At 36.8% G+C, this 24,412-nt stretch overlaps 1 protein-coding gene across 1 annotated transcript in view; it reads left to right on the plus strand.

Moving 5' to 3' along the window:
• The first annotated feature begins 2,610 nt into the window (after nucleotides 1-2,610).
• slc9a8 (solute carrier family 9 member 8) overlaps nucleotides 2,611-24,412 on the plus strand; it is a 63,997-nt gene continuing 42,195 nt past the window's right edge. Inside the window, exons 1-2 of the mRNA XM_055187348.2 lie at nucleotides 2,611-2,863; nucleotides 13,107-13,285. Of these exons, the coding sequence (XP_055043323.1) occupies nucleotides 2,697-2,863; nucleotides 13,107-13,285 (346 nt within the window). The 5' untranslated portion in view covers nucleotides 2,611-2,696. The remainder of the gene's footprint in view (nucleotides 2,864-13,106; nucleotides 13,286-24,412) is intronic.

Here is a 24,412-nt window from a genome sequence, read left to right on the forward strand (position 1 = left end):
ACCACCAGCAGATCCCCAACAAAGTGGACTTTTACAACTCATACAAAAACTACATCCAAACCAGCACAACACAATATGGCCCAATCAAATTATCACATTACAAAAACAAAACTACATTGCCTATTGGAATGATATCACTAAAACACAGAAGAAGATGGAACTCTATTTACAATTAAAAAGAGACTACAAACTAGCAGAATATCTAAGCTGTGTTAAAGATCATAAAGTGAGAAAGACATTAAGTAAATACAGATTAAGTGATCACTGTTTGGCTATAGAAAGAGGACGTCACAGACAGAGATATCAGCCAAGAGAAGAGAGATTGTGTTTATTGTGTTCTCAGAGAGATGTTGAAACAGAAGAACACTTCCTTCTACACTGTCAACATTATGACAACATCCGCTCGCAATACTTCACACAATTTCAGAACATAGAGCCAAACTTTATCACACTACCAAATTCAGAAAAAATGAGATATATTTTAGGAGAAAAGCCCACTTTGATAACAGTAGCAGCAAAATATGTAACAGCCTGCCATAAACATAGAGAGACAGCCAGTGAATAAAAGGTAACACATTGTAATATATTTTTTTTATGTATTTATTTACTTATTTACTTGTTTATTTTTTTTCATTTTTTTGTTTTATTTTTTTATTCATTGTTGTTTATTGATTTATTTTACTATGTATGTATTATTATTTCTTAATTGTCTATGTTACCAAAGCTTTGGCAATACTGTACTATAAGTCATGCCAATAAAGTTTATTGAGAGAGAGAGAGAGAGAGAGAGAGAGAGAGAGAGAGAGAGAGAGAGAGAGAGAGAGAGAGAGAGAGAGAGAGAGAGAGAGAGAGAGATTTATAACCTACCCAACTTTTTAGTGAATTGACATTGTAACAGCTGGACATGATTTTCATGATTTTATTCACTGCAACCCCGTTGCAGACGCCACTCATCCCTGTTTTAGAAAACTTATTGGATCTAGACAGATCACAAGAATGACCTATTTTGGATCCAAAACAGCGGATTTTGCTGAAATGTGACACGTTTGCATCCCTGGTCTATTACTTAAAGCAGCTGAGAGATGCTGCTCTTAATGTATGCACTATGCACACACTTGGCTTGTTATTAACTAAAATGTCCACTCACAAGTTAATTGCAAATTTGTGGATTTTATTTAATTGGTCTTCATTTCAAAGAAGCAAGAATCCAAACATTTAAAAAATCCACAATTCAAATTATTTACCAATACATAGCTGCATATTTCTCACTTGCTTAGTGGCATAGCTTATCCTTTTGTAGCAGTCAACAAACTGTGAAATGTTCCTACCTATATTCTGTGAATTGTTACCCAAAAGTGACCCCTACTGGACACTTATACATGACAATGTTTAAAGCTTACATAATGTTGCTTCATTATTATTCAACATATTATTTGCATACTTAAATTAAAAAGTACTATTATCTATAAAGTTCAGGATATCTTTGATCAAAAAAGTTGATAGTAACTAAATAATAAGTACTAGTTTTATATTTTTCTTAACTAGTAAAGTATAATTTAATCATAGTCACTATTGGAATAAGTACTAGTATCTCATGAAAAAGAACTAGTATCTATTGAATAAGTACTAGTATCTATTGAATAAGTACTAGTATCTAATGAATAAGCACTAGTATCAAAAAAATAAGCAATAGTAGTATCTATTTTTTAGGTACTAGTATCTAATGATTAAGAACTATACTAGTCAACATTTGAAGTGGATTAAAACCTTTCCTAAAAGTTGTCTTAATACCAATACCCATTACCCGTTCTTGTCTTAGGACAACTTTGATGAATGTTTTTGATCCACTTCAAATGTTGACTAGTGTAGTATCTAATCGAATAGATACTAGTAACTAAAAAATAAGAACTAGTACCTAAAAAATAGATACTAGTAAATGTAAATGAAAAAATGTTAAAAAGGCTTGCCATAGACGGACACTATTGACCTAAAACGACAAGAAACCTTTTATTTATATGATAACGTTTATTAATTTTGAAGTCTTGCATTTAGCTACTAGAAATAAATTTAATAAACGTATTTAGACTTTAATATTCATAAAAGTTGTGTTCATCTGTGAAGATCTTGTTGGACAAAACGTGTTAGTGTCATAAACTTCTGTTAAACGTAGAGCTTATTTTTGCGATAGTCTATGGAAAAAATGAATAGGCTTTTAGCGAGGAAACCAGTATTGCTGTTTTTTTATTTGCAATACAACAACAGTACAATGAGAAACCATTGAATGAAATTAAACAAAATTATACAATTATTATACAATCAACAAGCCAGAAACCAGTCCTGCTAACTTGGGTTGGCCTACAAAAATACGTCATCCTCCCTGCGGCAAAAAGAGTGCTGATCGCTGCAGAGCGTCAGGATGTAACGAAATACAACTCCCAGTGTTCATTGCAGCAGTGTGTTATCCCTTTTAAAGCTTTTGATACAGTGTACATATTGTAAGAAATCGTTCAAACGTAAATAGAAAATGTCCTTATATAACATTTATATTTGTTTATCTGATTAAAATAATTGATAGGTTAAAACTTATAAATGAAAACTACATTTCCCACAGTTCTTGAGTTTCCGGGAAAATAAGGATGACGAACGTTGTACTGCCAAGCATGAGTGTAATGAGCTCTTAAATTGTGTTTGTAAGAATGTATAGTGTCCGTAATCTTGCTGCTATAATCTGCGTGTTATTGATCACTGTACTGACTGGTGATTGCGGGCGGTTTGAGACTGCAGATGATCTAAGTCAAACTGGTGAAGAATCTGATTTACAGGGTCAGAGTAACGCCGATGCACACACAGAACAGCTTTTCAGGTACAGTTCACATATCATAGTTTACTTTCAGGTTGACGGCTGACGCCTGTCTAATAACATACAGCATATCATTTTCAACATTTATCATTATCACGATAGCTAACAGAAAAGTGACGGGGACTGGCATGTTTTATACCGTTCCTGGTAGGACGATTGTTGTCTGTCATCGATGGGCAGTATTCCGGACATGTTTTGGAAAATACAAAATACTACGTGTATTTTACAATCTTTGAAATAAGTTGAATGTAATTAGTATTTAGAAATAGCGTTACATAAAATGCTTTGTCAGTCAGACCGCCAGCGACTTTCTTGTTGTCTCGCCTCTTTCAATAAAGTTGTTAAAGGAGCAGTTCACTTTAAAACTTAATTTTAAAATTCCATGATTTCTTACTCACCCCCACATGATTCAAGATGTGCATGTCTTTTTCCTCAGTTGAAAAGAATTAAGGTAATTAAGTTTTTTGAGAAAAATATTCCAAATATGACCAGTGGAGTAGTTTTCAAACTGGGGGCCCTGAGATGGTCCCAGGGGACAACACAGTTTAACCCTTTAACTGCCCCACTAAGAAAAAGGCATTTGCTTTTTTGCATTTCTTAAAAAAGAAAAGGGAAGAATAATAATAAGAAAACTAACAGATACAATAGGGGTCTTCGCCCATTCTGGGCTTGACCCCTAAATATAGCTGCAAGCAGCAATACCGGGGTTAAGCCGAAAGGGGCACAGAAGGATGTGAAGTTGAGTTTGGATAAGCAGACTAAAGAATCTTGGTAAACCTAATGATTTCAGATGAAAAAATGCAAAATTAATCAACAAAAATAATCTATGTTCTTGTTTACTGCAATTATCCTTCTGTTATTGACAATTATGGAACATTAGAGCACTGAAGGACATGTGAGTAATGCTTGCAGTGGCAAAACATGGGTCACAACATTTTACAAAAAGTGAAATGAGTCAAAAGAGACCACCCCCATGTCTCTACAATGTTCTGATGCAGAGAAAAAGCTCTTGCAAAAACGGTTGATAAGGTATTCTCATTGGTTGCTAGGGATTGAATTGGCAACCACCAATGATTATACTCCAAGCCATGGAGGAATAATCAAGGAATAATCCATGAAGACTAGGGCTGAAACGATTCATCGAGTTACTCGATTTACTCGATTCAAAAAATTCCTCGAGGCAAAAATTCTGCCTCGAAACCTCGTTAAATTCCTATGACGCGCACTAAACGCGCCGAGATCTGATTCACACGGACCGTTGTTCAATGTTCAGGAAGCACATCATAGCGCGTGGTACATTTTGAATTTAGTTGGCGCAATGGCGGAGCGAATATGTCCATAAACGGCAGAGAGAGAATGTCTAAAGTTTAGGATCATTACATTATCATTGCATTCAGCATCTGAATCGAAAACAGCCACTGCTGTTTCACCAAGCGTCGATGAAACAAGGTAACGTAGCTTCCGCTGATTTTAATCCCATACTGTATTTGTAGCGATGTCGTTATGCGGTTTGACTAGATATGATGTTTAGCTTTGATGTTTTTAAGTAGTAAATGTATTCACGTTCAATTGCAGGAGAGTATAGCTTAAAAAGAACCCCTTCACACACACGCATGCACTTTACAGGTGTGTGTACCAAAAACGGCACCACAGTGCAATCATATATGGGCAACTTGTAATCTGACATATTTTGTTCAATAATAATAATCTCTGTCTTATTGGAGTTTAGCATAATGAAGTTATTCTCTCTCACGCGAGTCAGACCGATCGCGCAATGCATCACATATGCTTAAACTTTTATGTAGCCACGCAACAATAATTTCAGCATGCATTCACTGTATACAGCGGGACGTGATGTTCTGATTTTTCGAACGGATTCTTAACCTAAAATGCACCGCAATGCAAGTGATGCAAACCAAATGCAGCGTTCTATTGAAAATGAATGTATGTATTTCTGCAGTACCAAAATGCAATGAAGCAACTGAACGTCTGACTGGGGTGTCACTCTTCCTCACGCACAGAACGCGTGCGCGCATACACACAGGTTGTTACCATAGCATATAGGCTCACCCCACCCCAGAAATGTTATATTATATGTTAGTAGTCTAATGGTAAATGCTGCAAGTGTAGAAATGTACATAAATCAGATATTTACTTTGATGTCAGGGCTAGATTACAGCATGAAACCTGTTGTGCATATTAATAAATTAAAGTGTTTAATTGTTGGCACTGGCACTTATAAACACTAAATGGTTAAAAATTGAAATAAATAGGCTTATTTTTTGGAGCCAGATACCTCTGGTTTTTTTAGAAATAAAAGCCAAATGCTTGAACATTTTACAGCCACGTCATTTTCGTTATGCATTATTTGTTTTGGTTGTTTAAAAACACATACAAAATTTTTATCCGATTATTCGATTAATCAATTAATCGATCGATTTAGTGCTAGATTAATCGATAACAAAAAGAATCGATAGCTGCAGCCCTAATGAAGACTCATGGTTTTAGATGTGTTGTTGCAGTAGTTTTTGGCAAAAATAGTAGTGATGGGGAAGTGAAGCTTTCTTGAAGCAGTGAAGCTTTCAACCCAATTGTATCGGAAAAAGGTTCATTACTCGAAGCTTTTCAAATCAGAGCTCAATGAGGACCTCTGCTGGTGAAAGTGCTGTTTCACAACATGTTCCACAACCAAACAACGTATTAATTTAATTATAAAAGCAAAACTTAATGGATTGACAAATTAAGGATAGATTCATAAATAAATGTAACACTATATTAAATACATGACCAAAGCATGTTCCATTTCATGCGAATGGTACTTCAAAGAAAAATAACAAATTAAGGATAGACCTTGTCTCAAAAGTATAAAGTGTGAACCAATTAAAATATATATCATGGTATTAAGTGGTGCAGAAAAGGCTTTTTACTACTAATATATTCTATATATATCATAAACTCACTATACAGTAATCGATTCCGTGTAATGCAATACTCCAATACAACCCATGAGGGCGCGCCGCGCATCGCACAATTCTAAACCTTTGAATCAGATAACGAAGCAGTCACGTGGGTGTGTGTGAAACGAAGCTTCGGACGTCATTGGTCACGTGATTTTGCCAGAACGAATCAAGCTTCGATACAAAGCTTCAATAAAAATCGGTTCGTTTTTTTGACACACGCTTCGGAGCTTCGGTGTCACTGGTAACATCACTAAAAAAATAGCCATTTTCTATCTCAAAACCACTAGGTGGCGCTATGACAAAACTGTGCATGCAACCTTAGATCATGACTGCGTTACATCTAGCTAGTTTCATGACTATACACTTTAGTTTAGCTATAAAATAGTCGTATGACCATAGGGCTTGCTTGATATGAAAGATTTTGTTCAATTATAGGGCCACCTAATGGTGCAGGCATACCATTTTTTTTTGTGTGGCCTCAGACTCTGCTCATACATCAGCGTATAAAATCTGGTGAAAAAATCTCTTTTCGTTGCGAAGTTATAACCATTTATGTGTAAAAAATACCAAATTTAAAGGTAATTTTTCGTTTTTTTTTTTTTTTTTTTGCATTTTTCCACCATTTCTGATGGAAATTTTAATATAACGCCCATAGAGTTTTTTGTTCAGAAGGCAATGTAATGTTCTTCCTATGGTGTTTTCGAGTCTTTCAGAATAACGCTCGTGGAGATATTCGCGCGTGTTTGTTAAGTACTTTTTTTTGCTGTGCAGGGTTAACCATAAGGCGAATTCTGGCATGTTTGGTATCGTTGGACTCTGCAACTATTCTGGACTTCAGCAAAACAAGTCCCGTGAAAAAACACAGATCAGAGCCAAAGTTATAAGCATGTACAACATTCGTATGACCACTAGGTGGCGCTGTGACGAATCTCTGCATGCCCCCTCAGATTCTCACTGGCATCACAAGTGTGGCGTCAATAGACATAAGATTGGCGAAGATACTCACTAAAACCTGTTTTTTTGCGCTCTACGTAAAATTTGTTGACTCGCTATACGAAAACGGAATGGTTATCAAAATTCTTTTAATAACTTTTTCCCCTGAGTGTCTCTAGATGCTACATACCGTTTTTCGTGGCAATTGGGCAAAAGCTGTAGGACAAGTTCGCAAAAGTAGGTTTTATGAATAAATCAAAATGGAGGAAATTTTTTCATGACGGAAAATGACGTCATAGGGTCAATTTAGTGTTTAGGACTTACGGGTCAGAAGTTATAAGCAAATACATAAGTGCAAATTTGGACTATTGGTGGCGCTAGCGGGTTAGAGATACAGACTTCAAATTTGCTTTTGAGACTTTTTGGACAGTCTCTATCAGTGTGCCAATTTTCATAACTTTCCTACGTACGGTTCTATAGGCTGCCATAGACCGCAATGGCGGAGGAAGAAAAAGAAAACTAACAGATACAATAGGGATCTTCGCCCATTCTGGGCTTGACCCCTAAAAAGAAAACTAACAGATACAATAGGGGTCTTCGCCCATTCTGGGCTTGACCCCTAATAAGAAAACTAACAGATACAATAGGGGCCTTCGCCCATTCTGGGCTTGACCCCTAATAAATAATAACTAAACATTTATTCTTTCTGCATTCAAAACCTAAAATAAAAGAAGGCAAAGATAGTAATACAATGGCATTTTAGGTTTTTATGATTCAAGAAACACACTGTGTTAGTGTGGTAGTGCAACAGGATTTTTTTCTTATTTTTTTAATTTATTTGTAAACCAGCAATGCTGTGTAGAGTAAGCCAACATTAGTTCAATATATTCAAAAAGAAATAATAGGGATGCACCGAAATGAAAATTCTTGGTCAAAACCGAAAAAGAGGAAACCAAGGCCGAAAACCGAAACGCCAAAAGAAATTATGCCAATTATTAGTACTATTGCAGTTATGGCTATGACTGTTTACTAACTTTACTAGGGGTGTGACATTTCACAATACTCATGGTTTGGATCACATTAGCTACAGAAGTGATTTTCTCTTTGTCTTGGGTTGTTTGATTAACAATAATGACACATACTTAAGTAGGTTAATTGAGGTTACTGTCTCTTTAAAGGGACATTCCACTTTAAAAAAAGCTTTTCTACATTTACCGTAAAGTGACAAATCAACCGTTTGGTTGAGCATGTTTTTGAAAAATGACTAAAAACATACTAAAGTTCTTTTCATGGCACCAAGTAACATAATTTTGTAAAGGCTCTTACAGTGTGCTCTTACAATATGTGAAAAAAAAACGTTTACCTTGCAAAATTTCAACAAGAACAGTTCACATGGCAGTGATTTCTTTCTCTCAGACATCCATCTTAAGGTCTTTACACATTTACATTACACAATTGCAATTCACCACTTGCTATTTGAATTTGCGTTTCCAATGTCTGCACTTAAACTTGTCAATCACAGTGTTGGGGTGGGGTTATGGAATAGGGCGTATTTGTATTTTGAAGCAACATCACTCACAGTCGACTACACTTCATCTAAACTGCCACAAGGGGGAGCACAAGAAAAGCTAAAATGATAAAGCAGAAAAACGTTATGTAGGTTATATGGGTAAATTACATATTATCCATAATTATTATACCCATAATGTAGTTATGTATCGAAATATCATATAACCTACATTTCTTTAAAGATTTTGTAACCTTGGTATTTGTAGTAAAACAGTAGTTATAAAAAAATGGTAATCTGTCTGACAAAAAATCATAGTGGGAGGTAAGGGTGGCTCAACGGAGTTCAGGTGCAGAATGCAGACCTGTTTCTCGTCATTAATTGATGTGCAGGGGGATAAACGCTGGAATTGTGCACTTTGGAGAGGGTGAGAGAAATCTATGTGGAATGATGCCCTATAGAACCCTGAAGAAAGAATCTGTTATTTATTGAAAGAGAACGCAAGAAGCGTTGTTTGTTCTCAGTTAAAATGCATCACCCAAGCCTATCTTTTCCATCCTAATAGCCAATCACTAAAATAAAAACACTTTTAATAACATGAATTAAAGTAATGTACCAGCATTTACTTGATACTTTCACTATATCTGATTACAACACAGAATGAGATCTGAATGTTTTGTCATTAAATTGCTTTAAAATGGCATCTTGTAACTTGTTCCAACTGATATGCAAGTTAATTCTAATAGTATATAATAAGGCACACTAAAATGTGGTTGACTGTGAGTGATGCCACTTCCAAATACAAACAGTGCTTTGAAACAGTGCTTTAGCTTATTTGGTTCATAATTGCTGAAATAATAACTGAGGTAATATGTAATTTAAAGGGGGGGGGGGGTTAATGGTATTTCAAGCATTCTGACTTATTAACACAGTTATAGAGTTGTTTCCTCATGCTAAACGTAGGCAAAGTGTCAAAACCGCAGTTGGGCGTGTTTCAGAGTATTTCTGTGCCGAATGCACTTCGCCAGGGTTCATACAAGTTTCGGCTAGTTTTTTACGATTACGGTTCTAACTGACGTTTCAGGGGTTTTCGATACGTATCACTTCTTTATATGGGCTTCCCCCGGAAAACCCCGCCCAGCCGTCAGTCAGCGGGAGACGCTAGAGCTTGCTAACAGCTTATCACGCCACTCAGCTTTGTTTAATTTCAAATGTCAACAATGGCACAAGAAGAAGTGTGTTTTTGGATGTAAGGAGAAGACATCCAGCCTTATGGAAACAATGGATATAGTTTATTATCCGGATTAGCAGCGGAGTTTTGCGTGTGTGTTTGATGCGGTGGATTTTCAGAACCGGGTCATGACGAGTTACACGTGGTAAGTAAGACTTCTGTCTTATGTTGGAAATAGGCGCGTGTATATTATATAAATGACACGAACATGTAGTGAATCATAAGTTAAAACAGTGTTGTATAGTGTTGCATGACTCGTACTCGCTCCTCCTGCGGTAGTAACTCCTCCTTCTTTTATTTTTTCGTACGTTATCGGAAAGATTCGGTAAAGCTAATCTTTCTTTTATAAATCTGATTAAACTAAAGACTCTTCAGAGATATAAAGGATGTCATACTACTCTATAGGTACTCCAGATTAACATCAGAAATGCAGAAACAGCGTGTGTTACGCGAGCTTTAATGTACATAAAGTTTTTCTGCGTTATCATTTTAGCTTTTCTTGTGCTCCCCCTGTGGCTGTTTAGCTGAAGTGTGGTCGACTCTGAGTGACAATGACTGCGTTTACATGCAGCCAATAACCCGTTCAAATCCGGAATATTAGCAATAACCCGGTCGCGCACGTCCATGTAAACACCGGCAAAAACCCGAATATGCTAATATTCCTGTTTTTAAAATCCCGAATATTACCCCTGGGTTACCTCTTTTCTAGCCCGAAATTTTGGTCATGTAAACGCGCATCGGGATATTCCCATCAAAAGGAACATTGATTTGTGTTCTGCGCATGTTCTATTCGCAAGGAATCTTGGTCTTTTGAGTAGAGGAACTTCTTGTATACACTTTTAGAGCGAGGAGGAAACCAATTGCAACAACCGCGCTTTGCACGTTAAATTAATATATTGCTATGCCCTTCTTGTTTTTCACATCATACATGTATAATAAAGTTCAAATAGATTGTCAATAGTTATGAGAGTAACTTGTTTTTTTTTTGTGAATTTGAATTCAAAATGTAATACTATGCTATTCATATTTCGTTAAATAGAGTGAATGTGTGAAAAAAGTGAAAGATGACAGAATAACTGCATAGCGTCGTCTGCATAGATACAGTTTCTAAGATTAAAATTACTTTAATTTAACTGATCCACCCAAATACAAAGCGGCATAATATAACTGATTGCTTACCAGCATTAAAACCACTTAAAATAAAAACCTTAGGTTTTTTCTTTGTATGCAGCGTCCGCTCTGTGGATTAGGATGTTGCAATAACGCCGGTGGCTTTATTATTAACTGACTGAATACTTGACTCTTACCTGACATTTAGATATGAAAGTTTACCATCAACAGTACCTGCGCGAAACATTAAACACTGATGATCATCTGCCGACTCGACTGTTTCTGCACGTCCTCAGTCCGCTTAATTAACGGCTTTTCGTTCTATCCGCGTGAGGTAAACATTTTTGTTCTGTACTTTTTTACTTGCATGTATTTCTACATATTTTCGGCCAAGTAACACTCAGGATATAATATAAGTTATTATAGATAGCATAAAAGCTTGTTCTAAAAGGATGACAATTATAAAAACGATCTTTCCAGCTTAATTTAGCCAAAATAATGATTTATTCGTTTTCATACTTTATATATGTTAATTTATCTACTAATATATTATTGAAAATGCCATAAATAAATATTCATTGCCTTCTGTAAGCTATTGCATTCGTTTTGTACATTTATAGGTGCATAAATACTGTCTAATTTAAATTTCTTTAAGACGTGGTTGTGTTCTTTATTTACCGATGCTCTGTAAATTTGCACTTAAAAACCTTCTTGTTAGAAAATTGTTCTTCAATTAATTTTTTTTTCAAAAATATATTTAGCTGAAGAAGGCTAGTATATAGCTTGTTAATCTTTTTATCAAAAAAAGGAAAGTAATGTAACTTAGCCTACCCTGCTTCTACATCGGTGCAGCTTGTTCTGGATTTAAATAATACTTTTATTTTAGTAAATGAAGGCAGTAAAACCGCAAAGCGCACTAGTGAGCCACGCAAAATCACCGCATTTACCTTTCAATCACAGTTTACATCGGGATATTGCCAATTCCACGTATACAGGGGTAACTCTCTCTGCTCACGCATGTAAACGGGTTATTCCGAATGTTTCAGAAACCCGAAACCCGACCTTAACTCGACCATAACCCGAAAATTGACAGCATGTAAACGTAGTCATTGCTTCCAAATACAAACACGCCCTATACTATAACCCCACCCCAACAGTAGCTGCGTTTACATGGACATTTGTAATCCGCTTAAATGATCAATCTGAATAAAAATGCTCCATGTAAACACCTCAATCGGACTAAAAATTGCCAATCTGATTAAAAATCTAATCCGCTTGTTAGGGGTGGTTTATACCGTTTGTAATCCGCTCAAAATGACATGTATACACTTGATTGGATGGATAACTGAAACTGGGATGCTCTGCGCATGTTCCATCTTTTCATTTTTTAATGGCGGTTGGTAAACCCACTGAAAGGTGCATTTCCGCCACCTACAGGACGGGAGTGTGGAGCATATGCACACGTGCAATGACGTAGACTTGCCGTATAATGACATGAGACGGAAATAACTCGAGTTTCTTTTGTTGAAGAGAGTCACAAGAAGTGATTGTCTTGTTAATCTTGTTCCTATTATCCTTCCAATTCCCCATAAAGTGATACAAGACAGACAGCGTTGTCCGGTCAGTCCATTATTTATTCTCTGATTCACAAACGCGTGTGTTTGGACTCGCTCTCGCGAACGGTCTCTGCAGCAGCGCGTGAAGTAAAATACGCTTTTTGGGCACACGTGATTGGGTGTTTTTGCTGCTGCTTTATAATCAGTGAGGCACAAAGCAAATCTTGAAACAGCGTGAAACTATATTTGTGCAATGTGCGCATGTCAAATCTGATGTAAATCTTGTGTCATATAAACACGCGCATCAATCCGATCACATTATTAAGTGTTCATGTAAACGCTATAATAGGATTTATTATTCGGAGACGCCAGAGGAAGTAAAATAACAAAAGGTGAATTGCAATTGACATTAAAATATGGCAGGATCATAACTCCAAACACATAGGAAATTCAATTACAAATGGACTTTGCTTTTCCATTTAAAATTTGGCATATATTGTACATTCACGTAAACGGAAATGCAAACGGTTTGCTTTTGTGTTGAATTAAAGAGTAACTAAACCCTAGCGGACGTGTACGCTGAGTGCGCGTGGCGGTTGTAGCTTTGTGCGCAGCTCATCATCCTCCACCCTCTCTTGGGACTGATATTCTTCTTGTATTGATGCATAACAAATATACTATTGCCTGCTTTACCGGAGGAGGTGAAGGTAGCAAATATCAAATACGGCCAGTGAGATTTTTTTATAGAAAGATAAAATATATGTGAGAAATCCCAGAAATTAATTAAACGGGATGATAGCGGGATAGAATAGTAAAATACGGGCGAGAGGGTGGACAGGTATCGCATGCACACACACGCACGCATGTATCTATATCTTTACATCTATAATGCAGCAATTTTATGACAATACTGCTATATAATTTCAATATGTAAATGTGTTTTTGGCAGGCTTAATGACACAGAAACTTCCAGCAATGAAACGACTCAAACATCAACCCCTGCGCCAAAGCACACAACCTCTGCACCTCTTAAAAATGAGCCAATTCTGCCGGAGCAGACAGGGGTCAAAGCCCAGGAAGAAGAGCAGTCCAGCGGGATGACCATCTTTTTCAGCCTGCTAGTTATTGGTGGGTAGCAATCTCTATATAATTCAATTCAACTTTATTTATATAGCGATTTTTTTATTTCATCGTACCAAAACAGCTTCACATGAAATAGAAACAAAGAACTACAAAGCATGGCATGGCCGATAAGGCATGGCCGATAAAGCATGGCCGATAAATCTTTTCAATGGGCCAGTAAATTTCTCTATTACTTAAATTTGAAGTTTCCGACATTAGAGCTGACGTGGCAGGCTACCTGGGTGACTGTCCACCGGCATAGTTATAAAGGAAAAAGGCACCACTCATCCGCTACTATTTAAATCTCAAACCAGTGTTAATTTTGGCAGCAAATTCTGATTTAGTCTTTTGAATAACACACATTTAGTTTTTGTCTTATTTTAGTCATCTGAAATCTTTTAGTCTTAGGGCCAATCCCATTTCTCTGTCTTACCCCTTCCCCTTACCCCTACCCCTTAGTTTTGCACGTTCACGTGAGAGTAAGGGCTATCCCAATTCTCATTTTGATCAAGGGGTAGGGCTAAGGGCAAGTGGTAGATACCCCTTAAAACCAAGCATTTCCGCGAGCTTACTTGAAACCGAGGGGTACCCAGAATACACTGCGCAACCGGCAAAAATGGCGGCCAGAGTGTCCAGAGAGTCCCATAAATGTAAGTATTTTCGGCTTAATAATTAATTTAAAAATTACTAATGTCTTGTTTTGTGCTCTACACAGTCCTGTTCATATATATTTGAATTATGTTCTTAATTTAAATGTTTTAAAATTTCGCTAGTTTGCTACGCTAACGTTACGTTGCTGATTTGCACAACATTCCCGTATTTGCTGATTTGCACAACATTCCCGTATTTCTCTAACTCGCCATGAATGGACTGCATGCTTGTCTACAGTTTTAACTGGCAGCCAGCAAACGACGATGCATGATGACGTAACTGTAACCAAGCGGTGTCTCATTTCATAGGGGTATGTTTTCACCCCTAGCGCTTAACACTTGGTTTTGAGGGACAAGGGCTAGGGGTAAGACGAAGTGGTAGGGGAAGGGGAAGGGGTAAGACAGAGAAATGGGATTGGCCCTTAGTCTAGTTTTAGTCGACTACGGGGCGGTTTCCCGGACAGGTATTAGACTAGTCCTAGACTTAAACACTTTTAAGAGCTCTCCAAACCGAAAACAACTTGCACTTACATATCTTAAAATACATCAGGGCCCTTTGTTTTACCTCAAAATGCACACAGGTAATGTTTTTAGTAAGGCATGTTGTTTAAAACTAGTTATATTTCCTAATTAAACTAAGGCCTAGTCCTGGATTAAGCTAATCCTGGTCCAGGAAACTGCCCCTACATATAATAAGAGTTTTAGTCTTAGTCTAGTCTAAAGTTTTTTAGTCATTGGAAGTATCCTTAGTCTGTTATGGAATGGTAAGGTTTGAATATGCAATACAGACACAGATTTAATGGTTGTTATTGAAAACACATATTTTATTTTATTCTCAATGTCAAAAACACTGACCTTGGCTTTTTCACAAAAGATAATCTCACATAATACATGGTTCCAAATGACATGCACACACAGACACAAGCACGCATGGCAGACACACACACACACACACACACACACACATACACACTGGGCGCGTGGATCAGTGCCTGCAAGAATGCGATGCGATTGCATCCTGGTAAATTTCGGAAGTTTACACGACTGAGCTGCAGCGGGCAGGCATAAGATTTATAAAACACATTTGAGAAGAAAGGCACAGCAACTCAAAAAGACTTGCGTGTTTCACAATTACTCTGTCCAGACTTTTGTGTGGTGATCTACTTTTAAAATGATAAAGCCGACAAGTTCTACATGCTAATAAACACTTTTAATGCATGGACTATACTGTCTCTCTACATTGGATTTAGGGCTGTCACCATTACTCTATTTTTTGAGGAGTTTAAAACAAATCCTGGAGTACATGTCGAGTACTGTTTAAAATAGCGGAGATACGGTTTAGTGAAACAAACTAGAAAGAAAATTAAAATAGTATCAGAAGCATATAAATCAGCACAACCCTGCCTCTCTCTCTCCCTTGTTCGCTCACTCGCGCGCGCGCGCACACACAGACACACGCATTGGGCGCGTGCATCAGCTCGTGCATGAAGGCAAATGCGATTGCATCCTGGTAAATTGGATGACAGACAGTAAATGATCAGGATTTTTGTTTTATAAAAGTGCAATATTCCTGTAATGTTAAAAAGTTTATTATAAAGGTACAAAAATGTACCCACTTTGAGCAGAGGTGGTTAGAGTACCCAAAATCTGTACTCAAGTAAAAGTACAAGTACTTATACAATAATGTACTCAAGTAAAAGTAAAAGTATCAATCTAATTATTTACTTGAGTAAGAGTAAAATAGTATTAGATGAAAAAACTACTCAAGTAGTTAGTTACTCGTTACTTCCGATCTGATAGAGAAGTAAGCGCAAAAGCACTGAATTTCAGACTACTTGAAGGGTTTTCACAAACCTCTCCTTAAAAGTCTCATTGTTCTGCTTATAAGTAAAGCAGCCTATCTCAGTCCTCCAATGGGTACATTAACATCACATAACGTGTCATTTGAGAAAAAAATCTCAAACACACAAACAGAGATGTTTTTCTGACGGTCAACTCTGTATTTGTTTTCATGTTCACAACACAAACTTGTCAGCCTTTAAACATGCAAACAGTAAACAAAAAAGAACGTGTGTGTCTATCATGTTTTTATATGAATAGGTTATTTTCATTGCCATTAAAGTGCAATTACTGAACATAAAAAGGAGCCTAATAAAAATGATCATTTTAGAATTTCATATGGAACTTATCTGTTTGTGCAAATCAACTCTACATTTATTATAATATATAATACATGTTTCTTTAAAATCAAACTTTATTCTTTTATTTTTATTCATTCATTCTTTAGGAAGGATTTAAATAAAATACAATCCCGTTTTTATTTGAATGTATTTTCTACATTTAGTTGTGGGGAAATTATATGGAAATGTGCAGATGTGAACGTGCTGTTTGTATGGTTTAACTTACACTTGTTTGGTCATCGCTTGCACAAGAGTGCATATGGCAAAAAAAACTCGGACAGTGTGTGAAATGACCAGTGTTCAAATAGACATTACTGTGACTTACCACTTCAGGTTGGATCTTGAATTCCTGTACGCTGAGATGTCAGCTCGTTTATTGAACAAATCATGCATCGCATTATGAAACGCATTCTTTTTGACCTCTTGAAGTGAAAACATAGTCCGTACTTGAAGCCGCGATGCTTGATCTCCCTCCGATTACTCGCACAACGCACACGCGCCCTCATCTGCTTCTCATTTCATCTACGCGCTGCCGCGCGCGCTAAAGGGTGTGACCGCGCGGTCGCGCGCGCTAAAGCATGACGCAGCCTGTCTCGCGAAACTTTCGAACACGCCCTAAACTTTTTAAAAAAATATATTCATTAATTAATACCATTTGACAGTAGCGCAGTAACGCCGCCGAATGTAGCGAAGTAAAAGTATAGTTTTTTCACTAGAAATGTACTTGAGTAAGAGTAAAAAGTACCTATCCTTAAATTTACTCTAAAAGTACTAGTTACCCAAAAAATTTACTCAAGTACATGTAACGAAGTAAATGTAATTCGTTACTACCCACCTCTGACTTTGAGGGGGATGTATCAGCGTGTCTGTCAGGTATTCACTGAAGCATCTTTCAGTAATTGCTTGGTTGTATCAAGTCCAGTTCCATTAGGATTTTTTGAAAGGTCAAAGGTGCACTTGAGGTTCTTCAGGTAGTTCAGTTTAAGTGCATAAATGAGTCCAAAAAACAATTTCACACCCATGTGTGACACCAAGTAGGTTTTGCAAAACTTCCACTGTCTGTGCAATCCCCAACTCACCAATTTCACAATTCTGGAGAAGAACAACAAAAAAATCAGTCCCAATAGCAGTCAAAGTGAAATTTTCAAAAATGTGCAGGCAAATTGTTTTACAAACTCTGATAATTAAAATATGTAGACTGATTCAAACGTTTAACATAATAGAACATTAGTCACAAAACCATCAAAAGACCTGAAAACAGATAATCACCTTGTTTATACATCTAGTTATCCATAAGATATTTATATACACACATACACATACATACACGTACACATACATACATACATACACGTATAAATAGATAGATATAAAAATAGAGTAGGTTGACATACACTTACCACATATTCTTTAATGTGTCTCTCCATGCCTTCTTTGAGGTAGAAACAGATGTCTTCAACTAGAACAAGACAAAAAAAACACATTATTTAATGATTTTCTTTAACAATATTTTATGTAGATGATAGTTTTTATAGAGACAGATAAAGATTTTGTGAGACGAAGAGTATGTATTTTTCTGTTTCAGAAATATTGTGTCCCACCATGTGTGTACACTACCGGTGAAATGTTTGGAAAGAAGTCTCTTATGCTTATCATGCCTGCATTTATTTGAAAAAAAAAAATACCTGTTTCCAATATTGACAATAAATCATATTAAAATGATTTCTAAATAATCATGTGACACTGGAATGATGAAAATCCAGCTTTGCATCACAGAAATCAATATCTTTGTAGCATAACTTACCCTGTCTAGCAGGTTATCCCACCATATAGATGATGAAATGATGCTGTATCTGTAAAAAAGTTTTAGTTAGACACACAATGCACTCAACAACATAGTATAATTGTAACATTCTTTTGTTAATAAAGTCACAATGATTATATGATTATTTTATTCTGATTAGCCTATAGTAGCCTATGACTTTATTTATTTCTATATTAAACATTAAACCACAAAAAATAACCAATAAAAGCAACAGTCACTGACATGGTAACTTACATTCCAACGTCTGTTGTATGGAGATAATTTTATCTCATTAATAATTCACGCAAAAAACATGATTCACACATGCGTAGACTATTTCACATGCATGAAATCTAATTTACATACACAAAAAAATATATATATTCGCAAAAAACGATGTACATACACAAAATAAAAATACATATTCATAAAATACGTTTCACAAACGAAAAAAAACAATTCACAAATGTAGAACTGTGTACAAAAAGTTTTAAATTTTGAGTTTATCATGACTGTGAATGTACGAATCGTCTCTTTCGTGTGTGAATTGCTTTGAATTTGTGTGTGTTTTTTGAGACTTTGTTGGCAGCGCGCTCTCCAACTTGGGTCACTCGTACTCTTTAGCCAATCAGATGCAAGGTTACCATTCAACCAATCATAACCCGCCAAGAGCGCAGCACTCAAGGAGCTCAGCATTGCACACCTTTTGCGCAATCTGGCTCTCCTCACGTATTTCTGGAAAAATCTGAGCATATTTACTTAGCGCATTTCGTATCTGAGTGTACTAGCAGCAAAATGCTTTCATAAAATTTATTTGAGAGCGATCTATAACTAAAGTATATTTATATCATTATATAGTTAACCATTATAGTAATGGCTTCCAGAAAGTTTAAATATCAACAGCGGAAAGAAAGTAGTTAAGCTGAACATTGCTGTGTCCAGTTATGTGAGGACTCCTCAAAAGTATGAGTTTCCAAATGTTTTTTGTGGACAAAAATCACGCAGAAAATGGATTCACAACATGCGACGCGAGCGATTTAACATCACTCCTCATACAAGGATCTGCAGTCATTTTAAAAGTGATCATTTGATCGTGCTATTGAGCCTTAAATTGCGTCGCTGGCTTTGAAAGGACGTTGCCTTATCCAGTGAACCAAGTATTGCATTTAGTTTTGTTCAGGTATAAATAATATTGACTTGTATATAATCAACTTTTATTCAGTGTTGCCTGCACTGCAGGAATGTAAATACTGACTTTACACATTTGCAATGCAGTAATGTATTTAAGTACACTGTAAATAACTTTAATACAGGGTTGCCTGCACTGCATGAATGTAAACATGTAAATATAAATGACTTTACACATTTGCAATGCAGTAATGTATTTAAATATACTGTAAATGACTTTTATTTAGTGTTGCATGCACTGCAGGAATGTAAACATGTAAATATAAATGACTTTGAACATTTGCAATGCAGTAATGAATGTAAATATACTGCAAGTAACTTTTATTCAGTGTTGCATGCACTGCAGGAATGTAAACATGTGGCTTTGAACATTTACAATGCAGTAATGTATTTAAATATACTGTAAATAACGTTCATACAGTGTTGCCTGCACTGCATGAATGTAAAACTAAATGATTTTGAACATTTACATTGCAGTAAAGTATGTATGTAATATACTGTAAATAACTACCTTAACTTCAGAAATGTAAACATGTAAATATAAATAACTATCAAGCAAACAGATGTGTCAAGGCTGTAGCCAAATAGTTGCAGAGGTTGTAGTTATGGGGTTGTAGATAGCGATTAAGGTTGCGTGTTGTTGCTGCTGGTATGACAGCACACTTCCATACTAAACTCTGCCAAAGCCAAAATCCACCAAAGAATTGACATGTGACATCCTGATAGTGGTGACCGAAGGGGCTACAGCACTGGCAAGGTCCTTAAACGCCTCTGCTACTTGGAGGACTGTGAGGTCAGGCAGCTTACAGGTGACACTCTTTTAAAAGGTACTCCTGAAATGAAAAAAGGTCAATTCCTATCATTTTAGTCTGTAAAATCTTTCGCAGTTTTTTATCAAATACTGCTTCTTATTACATGGCATTTGCAATACTTCTAATCGTCTGACGTCCTGAATGTCACACCGCAGCCTCAATCTGGACAGGACTGTTGTTTTGTACATTGTAATGGATTATTCTGTAATAACCACTCTTTTATCTGTTACATAAACATTTTCAGTGAAATGAGCCTGATCTCATACAGTATGTCTTTTGTGAAGTGTGTGTGTGTGTGTGTGTGTGTGTGTGTGTGTGTGTGTGTGTGTGTGTGTGTGTGTAAAATACATTGCAAAATTTTTGTGTTGTACCTTAATACATCAGCAAGCTTCCTTTCTTTGGGTCTTGCAGACAGAACCTCTGAAAATACACAGAAAACACACAGTGGCCATGTTAACATTAATAAAAATGACAGCAAAGTTTGGAATACTACATTACAGTAAAATGTAGATTAAATAAAAATTACCATTGTTCCAGGTCTGTGTTAGCTCTCAACTACAGCTGTGAACTTCACTGATGCCAAACTCTGAGTAGTGCAACAATGTGCTGTCCCAGCAACACAAGAACAACTGCTCTGTGACAGTATTACACAACGAGAGTCCTTTAATACAATCGGTGAATAAATGACATTAAACAATATCAAGAATTAAGAATCAATGTTATATGTAAACTGATTCTAAATATGACACATGTAAACTCTATTTACTAGGCTACTGTCATTAAACTGAAGCACTTATGAACAGATTTAACCTGTCTATGCACAGATGTAGAACCCACAAAAACGTCTGCTTAAAATGCATTTTAGCTGTCTTTTGTGTTTTCATATAGACTCAGTTTATGTTGTTTGACTTTCTCATCGACCTGAAACAAGTCGCCCTCACCCTGATCTCTCATGCAGTGACCTGATCCTTACTGAAAAACTACTCATAGTCAGTAACAATCTTATTCCTGTACGTACATTGCGAAAACAAACACTTTAGGCATAACATAAAGACTATACTGTGTTTACTATTTTTACTATCTCAAAGTTGTTGATTTAACTTTAAAAAACACTTCTCCTTCTTACTGTTAGGTAAGACAGTCTGTCTTGCAACACGAATAACGTAATTTACGTTAATCGCGGGAATCTTTTGTAAACAGCGAGTGTAATGTGTGTTATTTTAGCAATATTAAATTATGAAACAATATGAAATAAAGATATAACTTACACGTATATCCCGCACTTCATTCGCCATGCTTGGTTGATGACGTGAAGCTTCATTTCAGTTGATTGCGCAAAAGGTGTGCAATGCTAAGCTCCTTGAGTGCTGCGCTCTTGGCGGGTTATGATTGGTTGAATGGTAAGCTTGCATCTGATTGGCTAAAGCGTACGAGTGACCCACGTTGGAGAAGCGCGCTGCCACCAAAGTCTCAAAAAACACACACACGAATTCAAAGCAATTCACACACGAAACAGACGATTCGTACATTCACAGTCATGATAAACTCAAAATTTAAAACTTTTCGTACACAGTTCTACATTGTTTTTTTAGTTTGTGAAACGTATTTTATGAATATAAATTTTTATTTAGTGTGTACATCGTTTTTTTGCGAATATATATATTTTTGTGTATGTGAATTAGATTTCCTGCATGTGAAATAGTCTACGCATGTGTGAATCATGTTTTTTGCGTGAATTGTTAATGAGAAAAAATTATCTCCATACTGTTGATGTCTGACTGTGTAGTGAGATGTATTTTACTCTGAAACATGCAACGCATCACACATGTAATTAAACAACAGACAATTATATTTAAGATAATCACATCAAACTTGTTAACTTTACTCACCTACAATTTGGCGATCGTAGACTAGTGAGATGACGATCCAGTCCAATGCAAAATTGCGAAATCCATGTGCTGTAGCGTCTGTTTTTGATTTTGGCGCCACCTCCTGACTGGAGTGTGGATAGGCGTCATTTCCGCTTCTACTAAAGTCAGTTTCCTGACACTTGTATGTAAACCAATCACATAGAATTTATCCGGTTTGTTTCACGTCTAGCTTTATTTAATTCATATTCATACATTTTAACTGATTAAATTTAATAGTTTTTACATTGAACAGATTTATATATATTCTAATAAATCGGATTACATATATTTTGAAAAACGAGTATTTAAATAAAATCGAAATGATCCAAATACTTAAAAGTAAATATTGCCAGGAATAGTTTTTTTGAGTGCAACTGCTAGCCCCACACTAGCGCCGCCCATGTATAGTTTTTAGTGACCACACTACATCAGCACCATGGTTAGGGGCACAGACACTGTGGAAAGGATTTTACCTGCGCTTGAGGACTCCGATGCACCGCTCAACGAGTGACCTAGTGGTGGTGTGGATGGTGTTATACCGTCGTTCTTTCTCAGTCCTCGGAGCAATTATAGGCGTCATCAGCCGGTGTTTCAGTGGGTATCCACTGTCGCAGAGAAGCAGCATGTTTACTCTTCCAGCCTCGAAATCCTGGTATAACGCACTCTCCCGGAGGATGCGTGCGTCATGGGTAGATCCAGGCCTTCTCGCCACCAAATTAAAGATTTTATAATTGGCGTCACAAGCAATCTGCACATTGATTGAATGGTATCCCTTGCAGTTGACATACAGATACTCGTGCTCAGATGGTGCCTGGATCCTGACGTGAGTCCCATCGATGCAGCCCACAATACCAGGAATGCCAGAGACCCGGCGGAATCAGTGTTTCATCACCACAGCCTCGGCCTCATTGGGGAGGTGAGCAGATCGCGGAAGGCGACGGCTTAGTGCCAGTGTCACTTTGCGGGTGGCCCGACATGCGGTGGATTTGTGGACATTAATCATATCTCCAACATTGTTTTGAAACGCACCATTTGCATAAAAACGTAGCGCTATTAACAGCTGTAATGCTGGTGGCAATGCTGCATTGTGGTTCGATATATACTGTAAGTCGGCTGAAAGCTCTTCAACAAGTTCATATATATCCCTCCGACAGAATCGAAACCTCTCTATCAGCTCCTCATCTTTGTAAATGTCCAATGGATTGGTTTTGTCCCTAATAACTCTCTCCCGTCTAAAAGCCTGCTCATTGTAAAGTCTGTGTATAAGGCGCGCCATGTCTTTACTTCTGTCTTTAGTTATGTGGTTACTATAGAAACATTATTTATCGGATGATAACAGCTATTATACAACAGTTCTTCCTTGTTCTCGAATCTGATTGGCTAAGAGGCGTGCAATATTCTACTGATAACGGCACAGTAACCGCTTCACCTTTCTATCATTCCGCCACCTAGTGAATGGAGGTCCTCTAAACAGGCTCATCTCTTAATTGAAAAACTGCAGACACACACAACCGCGCTGTTTTGAATCACTCTCCGTGTGTCTCATTAGTTCACTAGCTCATAAATCAGTCTGTGAATCTCCAATCGGAAGTTATTATTCCGTCAAAGATCAGCGCTCTTGGATGTTACGTTAAAGTTAATGGGAGTAATGTCTTGTCACATCGTGTGGACGATTAACACTTGGAAAGAGGAATGTAAACACTCATTTTTTTCTGGAGCTATATCTCTTATCAGAACGCGAAAACACCGTAGAACTGCAGGTAAGCACCGCAGCTTTTAAATGTGGACATTGATCATTTATTTAATCGTGACGTGACTATTAAAACATGTTATGAAGATATCGCCACTGGTATATTTATAAGCTGCATGCAAAAACATCTCTCTGACACTTATAAAAAACAGTTTTCGTATGGCGTTAAGATGAAATGGTAAACCAATAGTAACATTATAGAAGTATAGTTTTATTAACTTTTACCTCGCGCCAAAACAATAACAACACAAAAGACACTAAATATGAATAAGAAAACAAGTAATAGTTTCATCATGACACCAAATACTGGTGATTTGATCTAATTTTTGACCATCATGCCAACATGAGAGCAAGGGAATCCCTGTCAGAGATGTAGCCCAGAGAGGGCGGTGGTCAGCGGGGCGAGTGAACACTGACGTCCGCTCATGCTTTGGTTCTCATACGTACCGAATCTCACTAAGCAAACGTTCAAACATGCGCTATCTTTACTAATTGACTGTAGATTTAAATTTAATACATATATATTCTCGACTGAACTAATCTTAAAACTACTCTTTGTGACCAAGAAATTGTAATATTTAAAAACGGCGAATCCGTCCATTGAGTTAATATGAGATTCAAAGCAGCCGAAAGTGTTACCTGTCATTCTGGCCGCCCTCAAATCCGTGGCGGAAGAAGTTGTTCTCAAACAAAGAGGCTTTTAAAATTACTCCGTTGTTGTTTTCTAGTTTTCGTTTTTCAAACGTGTGCCGTCGAACTGTTGTATAAAAGCAATATCGCTCTCGGAGTCGTGTGATATAGCTCTATATCATCATGGCTGTGATTGCCTCCGGCACTCG

This window comes from Misgurnus anguillicaudatus, chromosome 13, assembly GCF_027580225.2.
Source record: "Misgurnus anguillicaudatus chromosome 13, ASM2758022v2, whole genome shotgun sequence".
NCBI lineage: Eukaryota > Metazoa > Chordata > Actinopteri > Cypriniformes > Cobitidae > Misgurnus > Misgurnus anguillicaudatus.